The sequence below is a fragment of the Rhea americana genome, unplaced genomic scaffold, assembly GCF_003343005.1.
Source record: "Rhea americana isolate MKP2758 unplaced genomic scaffold, rheAme1 scaffold_385, whole genome shotgun sequence".
Classification (NCBI taxonomy): Eukaryota; Metazoa; Chordata; class Aves; order Rheiformes; family Rheidae; genus Rhea; species Rhea americana.
The window spans coordinates 67,233-84,577 of NW_028186518.1; the positions used below are offsets into that span (position 1 = coordinate 67,233).

At 58.6% G+C, this 17,345-nt stretch overlaps 2 protein-coding genes across 2 annotated transcripts in view; both read left to right on the forward strand.

The window, feature by feature from the left end:
• DCPS (decapping enzyme, scavenger) overlaps positions 1 to 5,098 on the forward strand; it is a 31,894-nt gene extending 26,796 nt beyond the window's left edge. Inside the window, exons 8-9 of the mRNA XM_085313427.1 lie at positions 1,904 to 2,014; positions 4,653 to 5,098. Of these exons, the coding sequence (XP_085169553.1) occupies positions 1,904 to 2,014; positions 4,653 to 4,919 (378 nt within the window). The 3' untranslated portion in view covers positions 4,920 to 5,098. The remainder of the gene's footprint in view (positions 1 to 1,903; positions 2,015 to 4,652) is intronic.
• Positions 5,099 to 7,856: 2,758 nt separating this feature from the next.
• ST3GAL4 (ST3 beta-galactoside alpha-2,3-sialyltransferase 4) lies at positions 7,857 to 17,345 on the forward strand (the record flags this gene model as incomplete). Its single annotated transcript, XM_085313429.1, has 11 exons — positions 7,857 to 7,873; positions 9,312 to 9,387; positions 12,241 to 12,316; positions 14,519 to 14,600; positions 15,112 to 15,192; positions 15,271 to 15,368; positions 16,145 to 16,205; positions 16,495 to 16,590; positions 16,675 to 16,864; positions 16,956 to 17,099; positions 17,220 to 17,345. Coding segments are annotated over exons 3-11 (891 nt in total), but the record flags the coding sequence as incomplete, so codon positions are not given.

Sequence of the window (17,345 nt, forward strand, 5' to 3'; positions counted from 1 at the left end):
GCGATTTGACCACTTGGGCTGTGCAGAGGAATAAAGTTCTCGTTAAACATGCGGCTGGAAGGCCGGTTTGAGATCGCTCTAGCTCTTCTTTTCTCAAGCCCACAGGAGCCCCGAGGCGTTGCCTGAAATGATGTCTTACATTACATCATCGAGGGCCTTTTTAGCAACAGGCTTATTTATTTCAAACAGCGACCTACAGATGTTGTTCTAAGGAGARGAGCTGTTTGCTTTTCTGTTGCAGGCCAGCTCTGATTTGAACAAGACAAAGCGATACACCGTCTTTTTCTGGAGCTACGCGCAGGCTGCTCTGGGAAGAAGCAAAAGAGGCTATGAGAATCACTTGGCTTGTTGGACATAAATAAAAGCATCGTGTTTTGACAGTCCCAAAACAAGGTCTGGAGAGCAACTCTGGGAGAAAAACATCTGTTTTAGAATAGCCAGATGGATTTCTTATAGCCTTGAAAAGAGGCGCTGGCTCTTGGTTATCCAAACACTTTGTTTTGCAGTGAGCGTTTTGTTAGAGAGCCACTGAGTGAACTGATGGAGACAGGGATTCAGATGCAGCAGGATTGCTTGCGCACCAGGAGGATTCGGTTTCGGAGATGTAGTCTTAAGTAATCGCTTGCTGGGATATGGCATAATACATGAAGAGTATAGGTAGGTTCGGGTGCAACTGAACCGTCACTGCAGGTTTTGCWGCACAGCATCTTTGTCCATAGCAGTATGCCTGTTAGCGTGCCTCTCCCACATCCTCGTGGGTGTTTCTGGCTCTCTGGACATTAAGATCCCTGTAAGAGGGACCTCACCTCTGTGTTTCTTACTTTCGGTGTAGTAGTGCCACAAAATGACTTGGTTTAGTGCTTGTTTCTTTCTTTTTTCTTTTCTTTTTTCTTTTTGAAACATACAGTGATCCATGCCCATGTGTTTCCTCAAACATTTAATTTGGAAGGCGCTTCCGGATATGCCAGAGGTCTGGCTGAAGAGCTGCTGAATGGCTCTGTCTCACTGCTTTGGTGGTGTCAGGTGAAGGCTGAGGTCTTAAGCAGTTATTTATAGAACTGGAATGACAGGAAAGTGGTCTAATACTTGTAATGCCAGAGCGGAAGTATAGGAACCTTTTCATTTGGAAGTCTACAGTTTCAGTTTTGGCCTCTGGAGTTTGTTGTAAATCCTCGTCCGAGCACCTGCGCGTGGAGRTAAACCGCTTGCTTTTGCAGAAAGACCGTGCTCAGAACTAGCAGCTCTTCCTGCCTGGCTACCAACTCGTTCTGCATTCTGCTGATCCGTGCCTCAGTTTCCCCTGTGCAACGTGGCAGGTGCTGATGCTTTTTCTGCCTCATGTGGATGTTGCTAGTCCTGATCGGRAACTTTTGAAGGCGATGATGTTATAAATGTGCACTGTATTTCTGTGAAAGGTGGTTTAGCTTTTAAGTCTGAAATATACTGGAAATAAAGGACAGAGGAAACTTCCTATGATTGTATTAATTTTGGAGCACTAAAATAAAACCTGGTGACGATGGAGGCTGTGTTTATAGCACAGAAGGGTTGACTGATTTACCTGGAGAGCTAAGGAAATATTTGTGGTCACATTGTTTATTGGCTGGGGGTGAAGTTGTCGTCATCTGTTTATTAGTGATGCTCCGAGTCAGTTAAATACCTGAAAAACCTGATTTGTCAGGAAAAATTCCCCAAAAGACACTGAATATGTGGGTGAATGCACGCAGTGCTGCAGGTCAACCCAGTCCAGGTGCCAGTTAACAGGTTGGCAGGTAGCGAGCACRCGTGTGTCTGTGTGTTGTAACATGGTCTAGAAAGCTCTAGCTCGTGTGTCGGGCCCTAAGCTTTGTGCCCCCTCCTGCTCTTTCTCTTATCGGCTCTTTTGGTGTCCTCTGTCTCTCTGCAGCTGGATGACCTCTATTTGATAGCCCTCGTTCACCGCCGGGAGATAAAATCGCTTCGAGACCTCACTGCTGAGCACCTGCCTCTGCTGAAGAACATCTTGGAAGAAGGCAAGGTGAGTGCAAGGTTGCTGAGGCTCCCGCGTGAGCTGCGCCCCGGCCGGGGAGAGCCCGGCCTCGCCAGCCCAGGGCCACCGTTCGCGCCGCTGTCGTTCCCCGCCAGCGGGGCGAGAGTGGCCCTTGCGAAGAAGCGCTCGCAGTCCGCTCTGGGCAGTGCGGAGGAGGGAGGGCGGGGGGGGCGTGCGCGCTCCCGTGAGCTGGGCAGCACAGCCGCTTCGCTGCTGCTGCGTGCTCTCGCCCGGCTGCGATTTGGTGCCCGGCGCAAGACCCGTGCGCCGCTCTGGGAAGCGCTGAGAGAGGGTGAGCAGAGCACTGTAGTGAAAAGAGGGCGCTTTAAATCCTGCCCATCGCTCTGACTCTTATGCCCTTGAGGCCGGATACATTACAACAGTGTCTTGAACTGCTCCAGGCACTAACCAGGGCTCGGTGCCTAGGAAAGCAGCAAGTCTCCACAGGGCCATGGGAAGCATTTTCTGGTTTCCTCTCCTCCTCGATTTATCCCCTCTCCTGGGACGCAGAGGGGGAGGTGTGAATGCCTCCCTTGCCTCTTTATGTTCCTGAGACCAGAGCAGAGCCTGCCAGGCGGAAGACGCCCTCTGCCTTCACCTCCCAAGGGTCTGTCTCGACGGTGAACCCCTCCCGGCGACGTCTACGTGGCCTGGCTGCACTGCTGCCTCAGGCATCTCTTCCTGGAGACCCCAGTGGTTTCTCCTTCCCTCCTGCAGCCCTCAGGGCGTCTGTTCCTGCCTGACCACAAAGTGCTGAGTGCTAATGGCATGGCTGAAGTTCTCTACAGCTTGGTGCGTGTTCTCTCTTCCGCCCTAGCTGCTTTTCCTTTAAGCTCCCCCTACTCTTTTGCTTGTCTGGAGGTAGGAGGTGACTCCAAAGAGCAAATCCCCCCCCCCCACACACACAAAAAAGCCCAGATCTGGCTCATTTGGGTGCAGGACAGGCTGTGGCACGCAAATGGCTGGCTGTGGAGAGCAGTAGCTCAGGTGCCAGCGCGGCCTGGACGACCTGGGCAGAGCCCTCCCCGGGCCCGCGGGAGACGAGCAGCTTTTTGGGGCTGCATTTGGCCTCCTGTGTTCTGCCTCCGGGCTCGCACGTCACTGTGGCTTGTTCCAGGAGAAGGAAACRTCTTTCTGGCACAGGCTGGTAGAGGTGATGGATGTAACTGAGATTACCCATCTCTTTGCAGAAGAATCTTGCACTTCTTTAAGAAGAAAACACCCTCTTCCTTTCGCAGCCAGGCTGGGAGCGGTGTCTGAACACTGTCTGCCTTGGAGCCGGGATTTCTTGCCGCAGCCAACAAGCTCCTCACCTCTTTTCCCAAAGCAAGGCAGGAACGATCCTCGGCCCAGGCCGTTCCAAGGACCTCTCTCTCCTTTTCAGCCTGGCAGCTATTAAAACTGCCACAGCTTAAAGCGCCGGCATGCAGCTCCAGTGCCAGCAGCTGTGTTTCGGCACCGCCGCTGCGGATCCAAAATTCATGGCTTTAGAGAGGACAGCGTGGCAGCGGTGCGGAGAGGAGGCGGTCGGGCGCTCTCTGCCACGGACAGTTCCCTCGTTGGGTGCTTTTGCAGCACTCGGGAGGGTGGCAGGAGGCCTTTCACCGGTCCTCGATGTTGCTCTGTTTGCGACGAGCTCCAGGAGTTGAGCCCCGTTGGCCCCCGCTCCACGTTAATAACTCACTTTCTAACCTAATCGCTTTCTTTGGCCGACGAGCTGTTGCAGCCCTGTGTGCTTGGTAACGGGGAGCGTAGATCAAAGCACGATGGAGTTTCTCTTTCCCTTCCTCGCGTTAGAAATTTGGAAAGTAATTGCGCCGGGGAAAGCAGAGATTAATTAAAGAGATTAGTCAGGGGACTGCGGTGTGCTGAGCGGCAAAGCAAGCCCGCGTGGCGGAGCGCGCTGCTGCTGTTTATAGCTTTAATTACACTGCTGGTAACGGGATCCTGTAACTTGCCGAGTGAGCCGAAGAGATAAGAGTGGAATGGAAAACAGCGAGCGTGGAGAGCACGTCCCGTCRCGGAGACGGGGGGCCGGGCGGAGGGCCGCCTCAGGAGGCGCTGCCCGGCGCTGGGCACGGGCCCCCGCTCTGCTGGCAGAGCCCCGTCCGAGCGGCGAGGGGCTGCTGGGCCGGGATCCGTGCAGCAGCCGGCAAGGAGGGGTGCRAAGGAGAGCGCACGCAGGTGACCTCCGGCTTAACCCCTCGGACASGGGGACGGCCGGAGAGCGGCTGCCCTGCGGGATCGGCCGCCTCCGGCAGGAGTTTGGGAAGGAACCTGTCTGTGTTGGAGAAGGAGTTGCCAAGTTCAGTGGAAGCTCTTGACCCCAGTGTCACCTGGAGCCTGTTGTTCCGGCTAAATTCCAGCGGGACGATCRCTTTCTGCCGCTCGCATGCTACCTTCCTCCCTCGCAGGCGTGTCTGGCTACGGCATTTTTGTCTGGGGTGCTTTTGCACCTTCCAGCCTAGCGGCGCCTCGCTTCTCTCCACCTTTTAAGCAGCCTGGGGGCTCTTCCTTTGATCCCTCTGGGGTCTTGCTCCCCATGCGCTGCCGTCCAGGCTGCCCGTCCCCAGTCGTCCCGTGCCTTTGCTGCGTGCTGCTGTTCCTGACCTGTTTTTCTCCTCAGGGAGCCATAGCAAAGCGCTTCGGTGTGGCCGGATCCCAGCTGCGAATCTACCTGCATTACCAGCCCTCCTACTACCACCTGCACGTGCATTTCACCGCCCTGGGCTACGACGCCCCRGGCAGCTCCGTGGAGAGGGCCCATCTCCTGGCGGACGTGATCGACAATCTGGCGCTCGACTCCAAGTACTACCAAAAACGGGCCCTGACCTTCGCCCTGCGGGCAGACGAACTTCTGTTCAAGAAATTCCAGGAAGCAGGAAGAGTTTGAGCTGGCAGAGCTCAAGGTGGAGTTACTTTTGTACCTTTTAATTTTCATAAATATGGATTTTTTTCTCTTTTTTTTAATGGTGCTTTTTTAACTCGGGTTTTGTACAAATTGGGACTGACAGTCCATTGCTATGGCAACTGCTCCTTCTGCTTAAGTCAATTAAAACATTGATAGAGTAACCATTTTGTGTGTCGTTTTTAACGTGTAGCACCGCGCTTGCTTCTCTGGGGGCAGCACGAGGGAGAGGGGTTTGGGCTGGYGGGGTCTGTGGACTTCTGGTTTCTCTGCCTGGAAAACAACCCTTGCTTGGGAACTGAGACGTGTTTGGGTRGAAAGTCCAAATACCCAAGCGGAGGGCTTGAGGGAAACCCGGCAGCCTTGGAGGAAAGCCCTGCAGGTGAATGCCACCAGGCTCCTGCTGGGAGCGGGATTTCCGCCCTCCTTCGCTAGCGGTGGGGTTTATTGCTCCGACCTGGGGCTGTTCTGACCAGCTGGTGGCCTCGGCGAAGGAGTCGTGGCTGAGCTAGGCCTGTAGAGAGGGYGAGCGAGCCGTTGCCCGTGAGGTGCTAGAAAGCCGTCCCCAACAAGRACTGGTTTTGGTTGAGACCCTGGAGCTGTCGGTCTTCCCAGCTCTGATAAGGTTTCCGTGCTGTTTCAGGGTGATAACAAGTTCTCCCGCGCTGTTTTATGTTTGATAGCTGTAACCTAACGCGAGCTGCCCGCTGCGGTGGGCAAAAGCCGCTTTCTACCGGTGGGGAAGGGCTTGGGATGAAACCTGCTTGGCCCCCCTGTGCAGGCGGCCCTTTCTCGGGGGAATCGCATCTCCTCTCCTGGACACCGACCTCCTAAAGCTTCCTGACCAAAGGGGCTTTGCTTTCTGCTCAGGTGGTATCTAGGGAAGTAACTGCAGGATTCAAGTTGCTGCCTATCCTGCTTTCCACACTTTGCGGGGAGGTAAAAATCGATGCTCGGAGGGGAGTTGTCTTCCTCGCTTCGCATCTACTCGTCTTCCGTAGCCTGAGAAGGGCAGAGACCCTCTGAGCGTGCGGTTGATGCAGGYGAAGGGTGCTGCCCTAGCTGCTGAGTTGGAGATGATTGCTGTAGTTGGCTCACCTCCAGCTCTTTGCATCCTTCGGATTTTCAGTTGCTAAGGAAAAAAAGCAGGATAAACTGCTGCTTTTTTTTGGGGGGTGGGGGTGGAACGGACACTCGTGGCTTTTCTGTGCCAAAGGAGCGGGCGGTGAGTTGTGCTTTCCCTGGGCACAGACTCGGCGCAGACCTCGCTCCAGCCTTCCCGGAGGGGCTTCCGTGATCCAGCGGCCATTGTTTCTCCCAGGGGAACAAGAAGGCCTGGCCGTCATCCGTCTGGAGCAGAGAGCCGGCATCCCGCCGCCGCGGAGCGCCGGAGCTCGCCACCCGCCCCACCGTGAGTGCCGCAACGCCGGAGCAGCTCCGGTCGCTGCGACTTGCTGCTAGCAGGCAGGAAGGGGGCATGGCTACTGGGTTTGGGGTTTGGGATTTTTTTAAAAAAAGAAGCAAAAAAAAAAGCTAATGCCTGAATGCGGTCAGCTTTTCAGGTCCTGGAGAGGCAACTCTCTTCCGCTTCCGCCTGTGGCTGGAGAACGTTGTCCTGACGGCRGGAGGACAAACGCCGCCGGTGTCTCGTGGGAGAACGTGCTGGTGAAAAAGCCGATGGGTCGTAGATGAATTTTTGCCTCGATTTCTGCAAATTGCTGCTTTTAAAGGGGAAAAAAATAGGATAAGAATCCTGAGAACCTACAAGGTGATTATCCAGCATCTCCGGCAGCCCGCGAGTGCCGCTTTCCAAGGATGCGTGTGCTCCGGGGCCGAGGCACCGTGCCCTCGCCTCCGCGCAAAAMGGCGCGGGGAAAAGGCCCGCGTGCCGTGCCGTGCCGCGCGGCTGGGAACAGCCGTCGGGACGCGGGGAGGCGGGACGGTGCGCGGCGTCGGGCGGCTGCGTTCTCCCACCGCCGCGGGCACCGGCGCCCSACCGCCGCGATCTTCTCCGCGGGCYRCCGCCAAGCTCTGCGGGGCMGCGCGGGGGCCCGGGGGCGTCTCCTGGAGCGGATGCTCTTCCCACACCTGTGTCCCGAAACCGTCCGCCGAGCGCAAATGGGTATTTACGTCCTTTTTAGGYGCTTGACTTAAAGTTCTGGCAGCTCTGGGCGTCGTTCCGGGGGAAAATGGTGYGATTCGGGTCCGCGCGGGCTCCGGGGCCGAGCTGTCCTCGGGGGTTTCCATAAAGCCGCGCGTTCCCCTGCGGAGGCGACGCGATCCCGTCGCTTTAGCCTGGCGCCGGCGGGCAGAGCCGCGGGGGCGCCCCGGCTGCGAAGCCGGCTCCGCGCTCGGGGATTAACCGGCCGCCGTACGGCAGGGCTCAGCCCGGGGACGTATAAATCCGCCGCGCAGGCTGGCAGCCGTGGGAGTCAGGGCAGGAAGCGGACGGAGGGACGATTTCCCCTTCCCTGCGCTGGGCTCTGCGTTCAGCTGCYGCCGCCGCCGTTTCCTATCGCGCTTGCTTTTCTTCTTTTTCTTTCTTCTTGCTTTTCTTTTTTTCTTGGCAGGCTGCATAACGCAGCGATTGTGCAAGCGCCGGCGCGTTTTATTTATTTATTTTTTTTTCCACCACCACTACCACCGCCCCCCCGCCGCCGCGCCTCCCTCCTCCTCCTCCTCCTCCTCCCCGCCGCAGCGCAGCGAGCCGGGCCGCGCTGCTGCTGGGAGGCGAGCGCCGCTGCGCCGAGGCTGGCTCGCGCGGCCGCATGGCTTGGGGGCCGCGCGGGCTCAGCCCGGCGCCCCGGGGCTGCCTGCGGGCCGCCGGCGAGCCGCTTCTCGCGTAGCAGCCGCCGGAGCCGGAGCAGGAGCCGGAGCCGAGCCGCCGGCGGGCAGGAAGCCGCTCGCTCGTAGCGGCTCAGCTCGCCTCTGCTTTTGCGGTGAGTAGAAGAGGAAACGGGTTTTTTAGCGTTTTACCGTTTGCAAAGGCTCCTTCCACCCTCCCTGCTTAACCCCTTCCCGCCGCGCTCGGACGCCCGCGGGAACGCGGCTCCCCGGGAGAGCGCAGCCCCTCTGGCCGCGGCCCTGGGGGAAGCGTTTGCTTATTGACCTTTTTTCGAGGCAAACGCCGTGTCTTCTTAGGGGGAAAAAATAAAAGAAAAACCCCAAACCCAACGGTTAGTCGCCGCAAATCTCTCGCGCCGACAGCTCCTCGCCCCTTCCGCGTGCCCGGGCTCGGCGTGGGGGGGACGCGGCAGAACGAGCCGCGGCGTCCGCGAGCTGCTCCGCTCCGTTCCCGGCTCCGTGGCTTCGGAGCGTGCRGAAAGTCGGGGGCGGCACGTGCTGGAGCAGGGTGGGACAGAGCCGGGGGGGGGGTGTTTGGCGGCAGCAAAACATCCGTGCTGCACGGCGGGGCGAGGGGACGCGTGGCGAAGTGCATGGGTCCTTCCTTTATTTATCTATTTATTTATTTTTCCCCCTCCCCGTGATTCGGGCGGGGGAACAAGTCAGGAAGCTCTTGTCTCTCCGCAGAAGTGTTTCTCCGGAGCAGGGAAGGGGTTTAAGGTTTCTACCCCAGCCGGTAACGCAAATAAGGTTATATTTAAAGACGCGAAGCCCGGGGAGGACTCTTGCTACCAGCACGTCTGCAAAATTATACCGGCAAACATAGGGAAAATGCATCTTTTTTTTTGCAAAGTAGGTAGTGAGGAATYGCCCTGATGGGTTTGACAGCGAGGCTACGTCCCGGCGGGGACGTGAGGGCTCTCGACTTCCCGTCGCATCAGCTTGCTATGCTTTGCGGGTTAAAAAAAAAAAAAAGACACGTGAACCGCTTTTGTGCTGGTTCTCCGAAGGAGCCTCCGACCTGAGCTCACACCATCGGAATTCCCTTCCGCGCCTGGGAGAGGCTCCCAGCGCCGAATCGCTTCCAGATGCCGTTTCCCAGCTCGGCCGCTGCTCTTGCAAAGCGGCTCCGGAAAGGCCTCGCCGCGTCCCCGCCGCCTCCCGGCCGTCCTCGCCACCCCTCCTTCCCGACGGGATGCGGGCACCCGCCGCGGGCCGGGATTCCCGCCCGCCGGAGCGGCTCTTTTTCTTTCTTTAAAGAAAAATATGCTGCGTTTGCAACGAATCGCAGGCTGAGGTCTGAAGGGACCTTTGGAGACCACCTACTCCAACCCCTGCTCGAGCAGGAGCACCTAGAGCATGGAAGAAGGACTATAACTTCCAGTACCGACCCGTCCTGCTCGAGGAGCAAAGGAAAAAGCAGCCTATAAATTAAAAATGAGCAAGGCTGGAAAATGAACAAGAGCAGGCAAAAAGCGGGACTGGGCTACAAGACTGAAATTTTATTTTATTATTATTTTTTTCCTTTTCCAGGGGAAGAGCGAGTGGATCTGTAGATGCCCGGCCTGCGGAGACGCCGCCGCCTCTGCTCGGATCGAGGGGACGGACCGTAAGTAAATGCTGTCTCCTCCTGGCTCCCTGCGTTCCCGTCCGCGCCCAGGTCCTCGGGGACCCGCGGGGCACCGAGAGCCGCAAGAGCGGCYGCGGATGCAGGAGCGGCCTCGGATGCGAGGGTGGCGTCGGATGCAGGAGCGGCCGCGGATGCAGGAGCGGCCTCGGATGCGAGGGTGGCGTTGGATGCAGGAGCGGCCGCGAGCCGTCCCCAGCCGCCCGTTCCCCGGGCTCCCGCGGCCGCCGAGTAAACAGAGCGACGCGGCGGCGGCGACAAACAGCCCGTATCCAGGCGGGAAAACCGGGTGCCCGCGGGAGTCGGACCCGCTCGGCTGGGGTGGGCAGAGCCTGCGAGCTGCGAGCGAGTTCGTTTTGCCCGAGCTCAGCCTGGATATTTTGCAAGGAGAGTTGCAAGGAGGGTCTTTTTTTTTCTTTTCCCCTCTCTTTTCCGGCTCTGCCGGGAGAGACGCCGTTGGCGTGGGCTTGTCGTCCCGTTTTCGGCCTCAGCCAGGCTTGCGGCGGGAGCTGGCTCGCCGGGCAGAAGTTGCTGGCTGCCCTCTGTCCTCCTCACTTGGCCCTTGCTCGATTTTTGGCAAGACTCATCCTCGGGGCGCCGGGACCCATCCGAGGAGATGCGAGTCCTCGAGTTGCTCCCGCTGCCTGCGCCCGGGCATGTCGGGGTTTTGCCGYGGCGTGCATTTGGCTTAATAACGAGCCGGGTAATTTGACATCTTACAAATCCCCGCGGCAATCGGCACTGTAAATCAGGGAGAAAATCGTCCGATTTGACGTTGGCACCGAAATGCTGCTGTTTTTGCTTGAAGCCGCCTACCTGCAGCTTGCAAAGCCTCGAGGGCCGCGACGTGCTTTTGCCTTGGCTCACCTGTCTGGCCCGGAGGGTTTACGCCTCCGCCGCGGTAGCTGGCAAGAGGAGGGTGAAGCTCGGAAAAAGAAAGAAAAAAAAAAGAATGCAAAAATCAAACACTGGAGGGAAAGCTGTGCTTTCCCAGGCCGGCAGGAGGGGCGAGGGGTGCTCGGCTGGGCACCCGGGAGAGCTCGGGAGGAGCCGGCGTCCGGGATGCGAGTTGGCACGGCTCTGCGCCAGCAAAGGCGCTCGGGCAGCTAAGGGGCGTCTGCAACCTCCCGCTGGCAGATTTCCCCCTCTTGGATTTGCCCTGCCAAACCGTGATTTTACCTTTGCCGAGCAGGGAAATACTCACGGATGAAAAAAAAACAAAAAAACCCCAGAAATTAGGGTTGCAGAGACGGACGCTCTGGTCCGAAGGTGTGAAGCGGGTGGGTTCGGTTTCCTCGCTTGAACACCCCGCCAAATTCCCCGTTGAAACGGCTGCCCTCGGGGGAGCTCCCAGCTCCGGCATCTGGCGCCGCGGCCAAGACCCGCCCCGGGGCAGGGTGCCCGCGAGCGCTTTGGCAAGGACGGCTTTGCGCGCCTCGGCTGAGGAGCAGGAGACGCTTTCCGGGTGGGAGAGGCGCCTTTGGCTCCCGCCGGTGCCTGCCGCCGCTCTTCCGCGCGTTCCCGGGCCGAGGGCCGGCTCTGCCGCTCGGTTCCCAGCCCCGCCGCTCACGTTAAGCGGGAAGACCCGACCACGCGGCGCTTGCGCCCTCGGGGTGGCTCGAGTGACCTGGATCTGCCCTGCTTCCCCCACCAGAAGGCTTCCGGAGCCCCGTAAGTTATCTTCCGTCCTTGGAATTGAGGCAAAATTGCTGCTCTGAAGCTCTTAAGTCATATTGGGTGTTTGCACCGTTGGCCGGGCACGCGGCTTTCTGAGCGAGAGCGGCGTGCGGTTGGGAAGGACCTTCTGGTTAGGTGGCGTTGGTTCTCTGCAGAAGGTCGGTAGCTGGGGAAGTAGGTGCTTTCGAAGCCTTCAAGCTGAGACCGTCAACCACGGTACGGTCAGCCGGTCCGCGCGATGCATTTGCTGACTTATTGCAGGAGCAAGAGGTTTCTCGGAGGAAGAAGAAAGTTGTCCTGTTGCCACGGCTCATGCTTGTGCTGAACGGGCAGAGGTCTATGCCGGGATGCTTGAATTAAAGCAGCTGGAGCGTCTGCAAGTACGTGATGAGCATTGCTTTAATCTTAGTCTGCTTAGTCTGTCCTCTCTGCTTGGCTTGCCGCTGACAGGTCGGGGGCAGTGGCCGCGCRCTTGGTTTCGTAGCCACCCGCATCCCTGGCGGCTGCTTCAGCGCTTGCCGCAGAACCGCGCATAAAATGCCCCCAAAGTGACTGCTAGATACGTCAAGGATTAGCAAATCGGGGAACTTGGGGGCTCTCTGTGGCTGAAGCCCTGGACGCAAGCCTCAGTGCGCGATGCTTGCACTGACGCTCGAACTTGGACTTGTTTTTTTTTTACTTTTTAACTGCTGGACTTGAATAGTTAAATCTATGTGTAGATACACCGRACATCAGGGACTCCTTGGGCGCCGCGGCACAGCCGTTCGCCTGGGTTTATAAGCTCTGGAGGAAGTGCGTTTGTAGAAATACCGCGTTTTCTCAGTGTGGGTCAGAGAGAGGTGAGCGCGTCGGAGCGCAAGTAGCGATCTCGCAGGCGGGTTTCGCTGCACCCCGCGGAGCTCAGCTGCTCTTGGAAACGCGGACGGGTGCGCGGCGTAGCCGAGGTCCCGACGTCTGGTGGCATGCTCTCGCGGAGAGCTGGCCCCTCCGCCCTGCTGGAAGACGGGTGTCGTATCTGCAGGCTGTGGCACGGTCGCTCCTGAGAAACGCGGCCCGAAGCGGGTTGGAAGCAGCTCTTGGATCTTCTCGCACGGTTGGGGCCGGTTGCTTTTCCCCCAAGCCAAGCTGACTCGGTTCTTCTTTCTCTTCCCGCTCCAGGTGACCAGCGGTAGCCGCGATGAGAGCTCTAGCCCTCGGGTGACGCCCTCCTTGGTGACAAAAATGATCAAGTCTCGTGAGTCTTGAGCCCCGAAGGGCTCTTTGGGGTTGCTGTGCTGTGGAAGGGCTCCTGGGGACCTGTCTTGCTTTTTCCTGAGCTGTCTGCACGGGATGCAGAGTCCCTGTCTGAGGAGGTCCCAAGCGGGGATAGAGGGGACACGGGGAGGTCCCTAGAAGTTTGCATTTGAACCTTCTCCAGTGATATTTTCTTGGTGGGGTTGAGTTGCATCTAATGACAGGGCATCGTTAGAGGCCGAAATGGCTTTGTTTCGCTACGGGAGGAGCCCCCAGTGCAAAGCACGTGCGTTTTGGTGTTTCCACCTCTTTTCCCACTCRTGCAACCCTCCACCACTTCTGCTGTTCCCCAGACGGTTGGTTTGCTTTTCTCTCTCTCTCTCTCTYGTATGTGCCCTGCAGCCAGCTGGCCAGAGCCTTGYGCTCTCGTGGCTTCTCCTCTCCATGCCAGTGCTCTATCTAACCTGGCCTTAGCCTCGTCTTCTCGCTGTCTGCCCTCGTAGGAGAGGTGGGCACCCAGCTTAGGGACCTGCTCTGGTGCTGGACGTGCAAGCTGTACGGCTGCGCTCTGAGCGGAGAGCCGGGGGGAGATCAGGCTTCGTTTATTTAGTCATTAGCTTGCTATGCACTGGTCCCTGCCAGCATCAACGTTGTTCTTCCAGGCTTACGTGCAATAACCTGGCTAGCCGTCCTGGCCACCCGTAGGCTTAGCTTTAGAAATGAGGGATGAAGTTCAAGGGCGGTCACTACGAAAGAGAGTGCCATACTTGGGGTGCTTTTGAAGCCAGCCGTGTCAGCCAGGCACAAGGAAATGGCAGAGCAGGAGATTTTGGACCTGAGACAGGAGACSGTCGTCCTCTTGGGAACTGTGCCAGCAAGGCCACCACTGCTCTCTGGGAGAAAGGCTTTGCAGGAGATGCTGTAATCCAGCAGACGAAGGCACAGCAAGAGCTGGCCATGAGCGCGTCTGGAAATGAGCTTGGACTAGAGGGAGATGTTGGCCAAGGTGCCACTTGCTCAGGGTGGTGGATCTACCAGACTATCGAAGTCTTTGCAGATGACACCTCTTCTGTTGCACCCTTGTTCTCTCAGTRTGTTTTTCTGTAGGTAGATTAAGGGCTTCTGGCATCCTGCTCCATCCCTTTCCGCGGCAGATCTCGGGAACAGTGTTGAACGTTGGCACGGTTGCGTGAAATCTTTGTGGCTAGGATGACATAAACGAGCCTGAGCGCCCGTGCGGGGCGGAGGGAGGGGAAGGAAAGCTCCTGGGCGGGATGGGCAGCGACAAAGAGTCTGCCAACGTGAGGAGGGGCGCAGCACGGGTGCGATGGCTCGTAAGGCAACATGGTGAGGACAGGCAGTCGAGCTGGTTTCCTTTAACATCTCCAAAAAGGACTTAAGAAAGGAACCARCAGCTCATAAAATTTGTCCTGAAGCCAGATGGGGAGGTGTGCTGCAGACTCCAGAAGGGTAAATTTAGCAATTCTGCTGCTCCGTGCCTCGTAAAACTGTCCGGCAAATACAGCAAAGTTGGTCCTGGTTTATGTCTCCCAAAGGGCTCAGTCCTGCGAGGTGCGGGGTGAGTCTGGAGCACTTGCTGTGCTCCAGGACCTCGACCCTGGAGGAGAAGAGCTGGGCTGGTCGTTCGGGCGGCCTGGCTGGAGGGTGGCTCTTTGGGCACGCCGGAGACTGGAGGCAGCTCATGCCCGGAGGGGTTTGGCTGAAGTAGGCGGTACAGGCATGAGCAAAGCGATGGACAGAGAAAAATTTCCTAATGGTGACATCCACTGGCCATGCTGATTTCCTGCAGGGATGTTGGAAAAAACCGTTTACTCTGGGTGTTAGAAACCAGGCAGGATGTAGCAGTGGGAAGCTGTCATCAAGGAGGAAAGCCCCGCTGGCAGGGAAGTTTGGAGCAGGCATCTGAACAGGCATTTCCCTCTTCCTTCGACTCTTCCCTGGCAGAAAGCCGAGTGTCCTAGAAGTCGCCCATACCATCTTTCAGGCGTTCCCGCGTGATTCCTCCTATATATTCCCTCCCTACGCTCCCTCCCTTCCGGAGGGACTCTCCTTGGCTCTCCCGGGTGCTCCCCATCCCTGGAAGTGCCGCGTTGGGGCAGGGCTTCCCCCTCGGCGCGGGTGAGCTCGCTCYGGGCGCCGGCCTCACGACGTGTCCCGTTCCTCCCTCTCTCTYCGCACCTAGGTGGGAAGATACTCGGAGTGCTGGCTTTGTTTCTTGTGATGGTGTGGTACTCCATCTCCCGCGAAGACAGGTACATACAGCTGTGAGTGTATTTTTTTTGAAGTTTAAGCGGGGACAGGAGGGGCAGCGTCTCGGGTGCAGCCCCCCACCCCGGGGGCTTCGAGCCCGGCCTGCGCGTTGCCYGTGTCTCCCGTAAGGCACTGCCAAAGCGAGCTCGTCTTGGCGGAGAGGGCCGGCAGAGGCGAGGCAGAGCGGACGGACGCACCGGCACGCGAGCGGCTTCTGCTGGAGGAGGCGGGCGGGGGGGACAGGGACGCGATGCCGCTTGTCCAACCAGTGCCGCTGGTGGTTGGACGCCGTCAGCGGCACTGGGCAGCGGGTGACGGGTGCTGGGCACCGTCCCCCCCCAGCCGTGATATGCTGCAGCCACGCGGCTGGGTCTTGGGCAAATTGCGGCGAGTCCCCAAGTCCCCAGGCGGGTCCCCTTCACYGTCGCTTTTGCAACCAGCAATCCCGTGCCCTGCTCCATCCCAAGTCTCCTTCCCAGCAGGGCCCTGGAAGAGCAGTCACTGGTTTTATCGTTGCCCTTGCAGCTTTTATTTCCCCGTGCAAGAAAACAAGACGACGTGTCCAGTCGGAGAGGTAGAAAAGAAAGCGGCGCAGCTCATAGCGAAGTGAGTCGCGGGAGCGGGTCCTRCACGTCCTCACCCGCGGTCCATCTCGTGGTCTCACCGGCGCTTTGCCCCTCGCAGTTACACGAGGGATCACCCGCTGTTCTTGCAGCTGAAGGATTATTTCTGGGTGAAGACGCCGTCGCTCTATGAGCTGCCGTACGGTACCAAAGGAAGCGGTAAGCRAGCGGGCTCCCTTCTCGCCCAGCGCATGGGTGCCCTTCACCCCGGCACTTCGTACGACCTGTCGTGGTGGCTTCCCACCCCCCTGCCCTCCTGCTGCTCCCTTGGGTTTCAGCTCGTGTGGGTTTCCGCATTGAAGACCATGGATGTGGTCTTCAAAACAGTTCTAGGCTGATCTTTTTGACTCTTTTTCTTTTCCTCGCAAGCTCTTTGCGAGCAATTTCAGTTGGTTCTTGTGTTTATAGATTTTGAGGCCCACATCTGGCCTGTTGACTCTGTGTGGCCCCTACGAAAGGGTGAGGGGACGGGGAAGGAAAGGCTTTGCTGAGCCCAATTAAAGGATTATCTGTCCAGCTCTTTAGGAGCCCTAATGGATTAATGACAGAACGAAGCCTGGCGGCGTTAAAGTAACAGCAAATGTTTCTGGTCCCGTTTAACCTGCTGGCTGCGCGCTGCGGTGGGAGCCGAGCAGAGCAGCTGCCGCTCCGGCTGGGTGCGGGGAAGACCTGGTGCGATACCTGCTGCGTCGCGGTAAAAATTGGGTGGCCCTGGCCTGCGGTACGGGCCTGAGGCTGGGTCGAGCCTCTGAGCCTGCAGTGTTGGTGGTTGGTAAGAGGAGAGAGGTGACCCTTAGGGATAAGGTGGGAACCAGGGATGTTGCGGCTGTCGGCGAGGTGCCTCGCCAGACGCGGTACAGTGCAGGGGCTCTGCTCCGGAGTGGGTGTCTTCTCCAAAGTGGCCTCACCACCTGCTTCTTGCTGTTCCTCTGCAGAAGATGTGCTCCTGCGCTTGCTGTCGATCACCAGCTATGCCATGCCCGAGAGCATCCAGAGGTAACGTCAAGGAGCGGCGCGAGGTTGGCGTTCCAGGTTTTCTCTAGCTCTCGGCTAGGTCCTGCTGGGCTCGTGGAGGAGGACACAAATTGCACCTTCCTCCCTTTCTTCCCCCTCRTCCCCTCCCAAAGATTTGGACAGATGCTTTGCTGCATGCACGGAAGAAACCTCATGCCAAGGGAGCTGCAGGCATTTCCCTGGCCTGGGCGTTGCGTTCGCTCGCGCGAGTTGTTTCGTTGTCGTCGCCAACCGGGCAACGTCCGGTTGCGGCAGCACTTCTCTCTTGCAGCCTCAAGTGCCGGCGCTGCGCCGTGGTGGGCAACGGGCACCGGCTGCGGAACAGCTCCATGGGGGAAACCATCAACACCTACGACGTCGTGATCAGGTGCGGCACCGGGCGCCTCCCGGGAATTCCTCCCCGCTGCCGCCTGYGCCGGTTGCTTATCGCCCGATGTCCCTCCCCGGCAAGGTTGAACAACGCCCCAGTCCATGGCTACGAGCAGGACGTGGGCTCCAAGACCACCATGCGCCTCTTCTACCCGGAGTCGGCCCACTTCAACCCCAGGAGGGAGAACGACCCCGACACGCTGCTGGTGCTGGTGCCGTTCAAACCCATGGACTTCCAGTGGCTGGAGGCCATTCTCAACGACAAGAAGAGAGTAAGTGCGACCTCCCCCAGGCGCGACTTCCTCGGGGTCCGGCCTCGCCTGGCCGCCTCCGATCCGGAGGGCTTGTCCCACCTTCGTGCAGGTTCGGAAGGGCTTCTGGAAGCAGCCGCCTTTAATCTGGGATGCCGACCCGGAGCGAGTGCGCGTCCTCAACCCTTACTACATGGAGGTGACCGCTGCTAAGCTACTGAACCTGCCCATGAGGCAACCGCGGAAGGTCAAGCAGGTGAGGAGGGGGCGGGGGACAGGGGGGAAACGCGGCCGGCGGCCCCGGGGCGGGAAGCGGGGGGCGCCGGCCTTCGGCGGCCTCTCGCTCCCTGAGCCCCGCTGCCACCCGCCGCCCCAGAAACCCACGACGGGCTTGTTGGCCATCACGTTGGCGCTGCACTTCTGCGACCTGGTGCACATCGCGGGCTTCGGCTACCCCGACTCGGCCGACAAGAAGCAGAGCATCCACTACTACGAGCACATC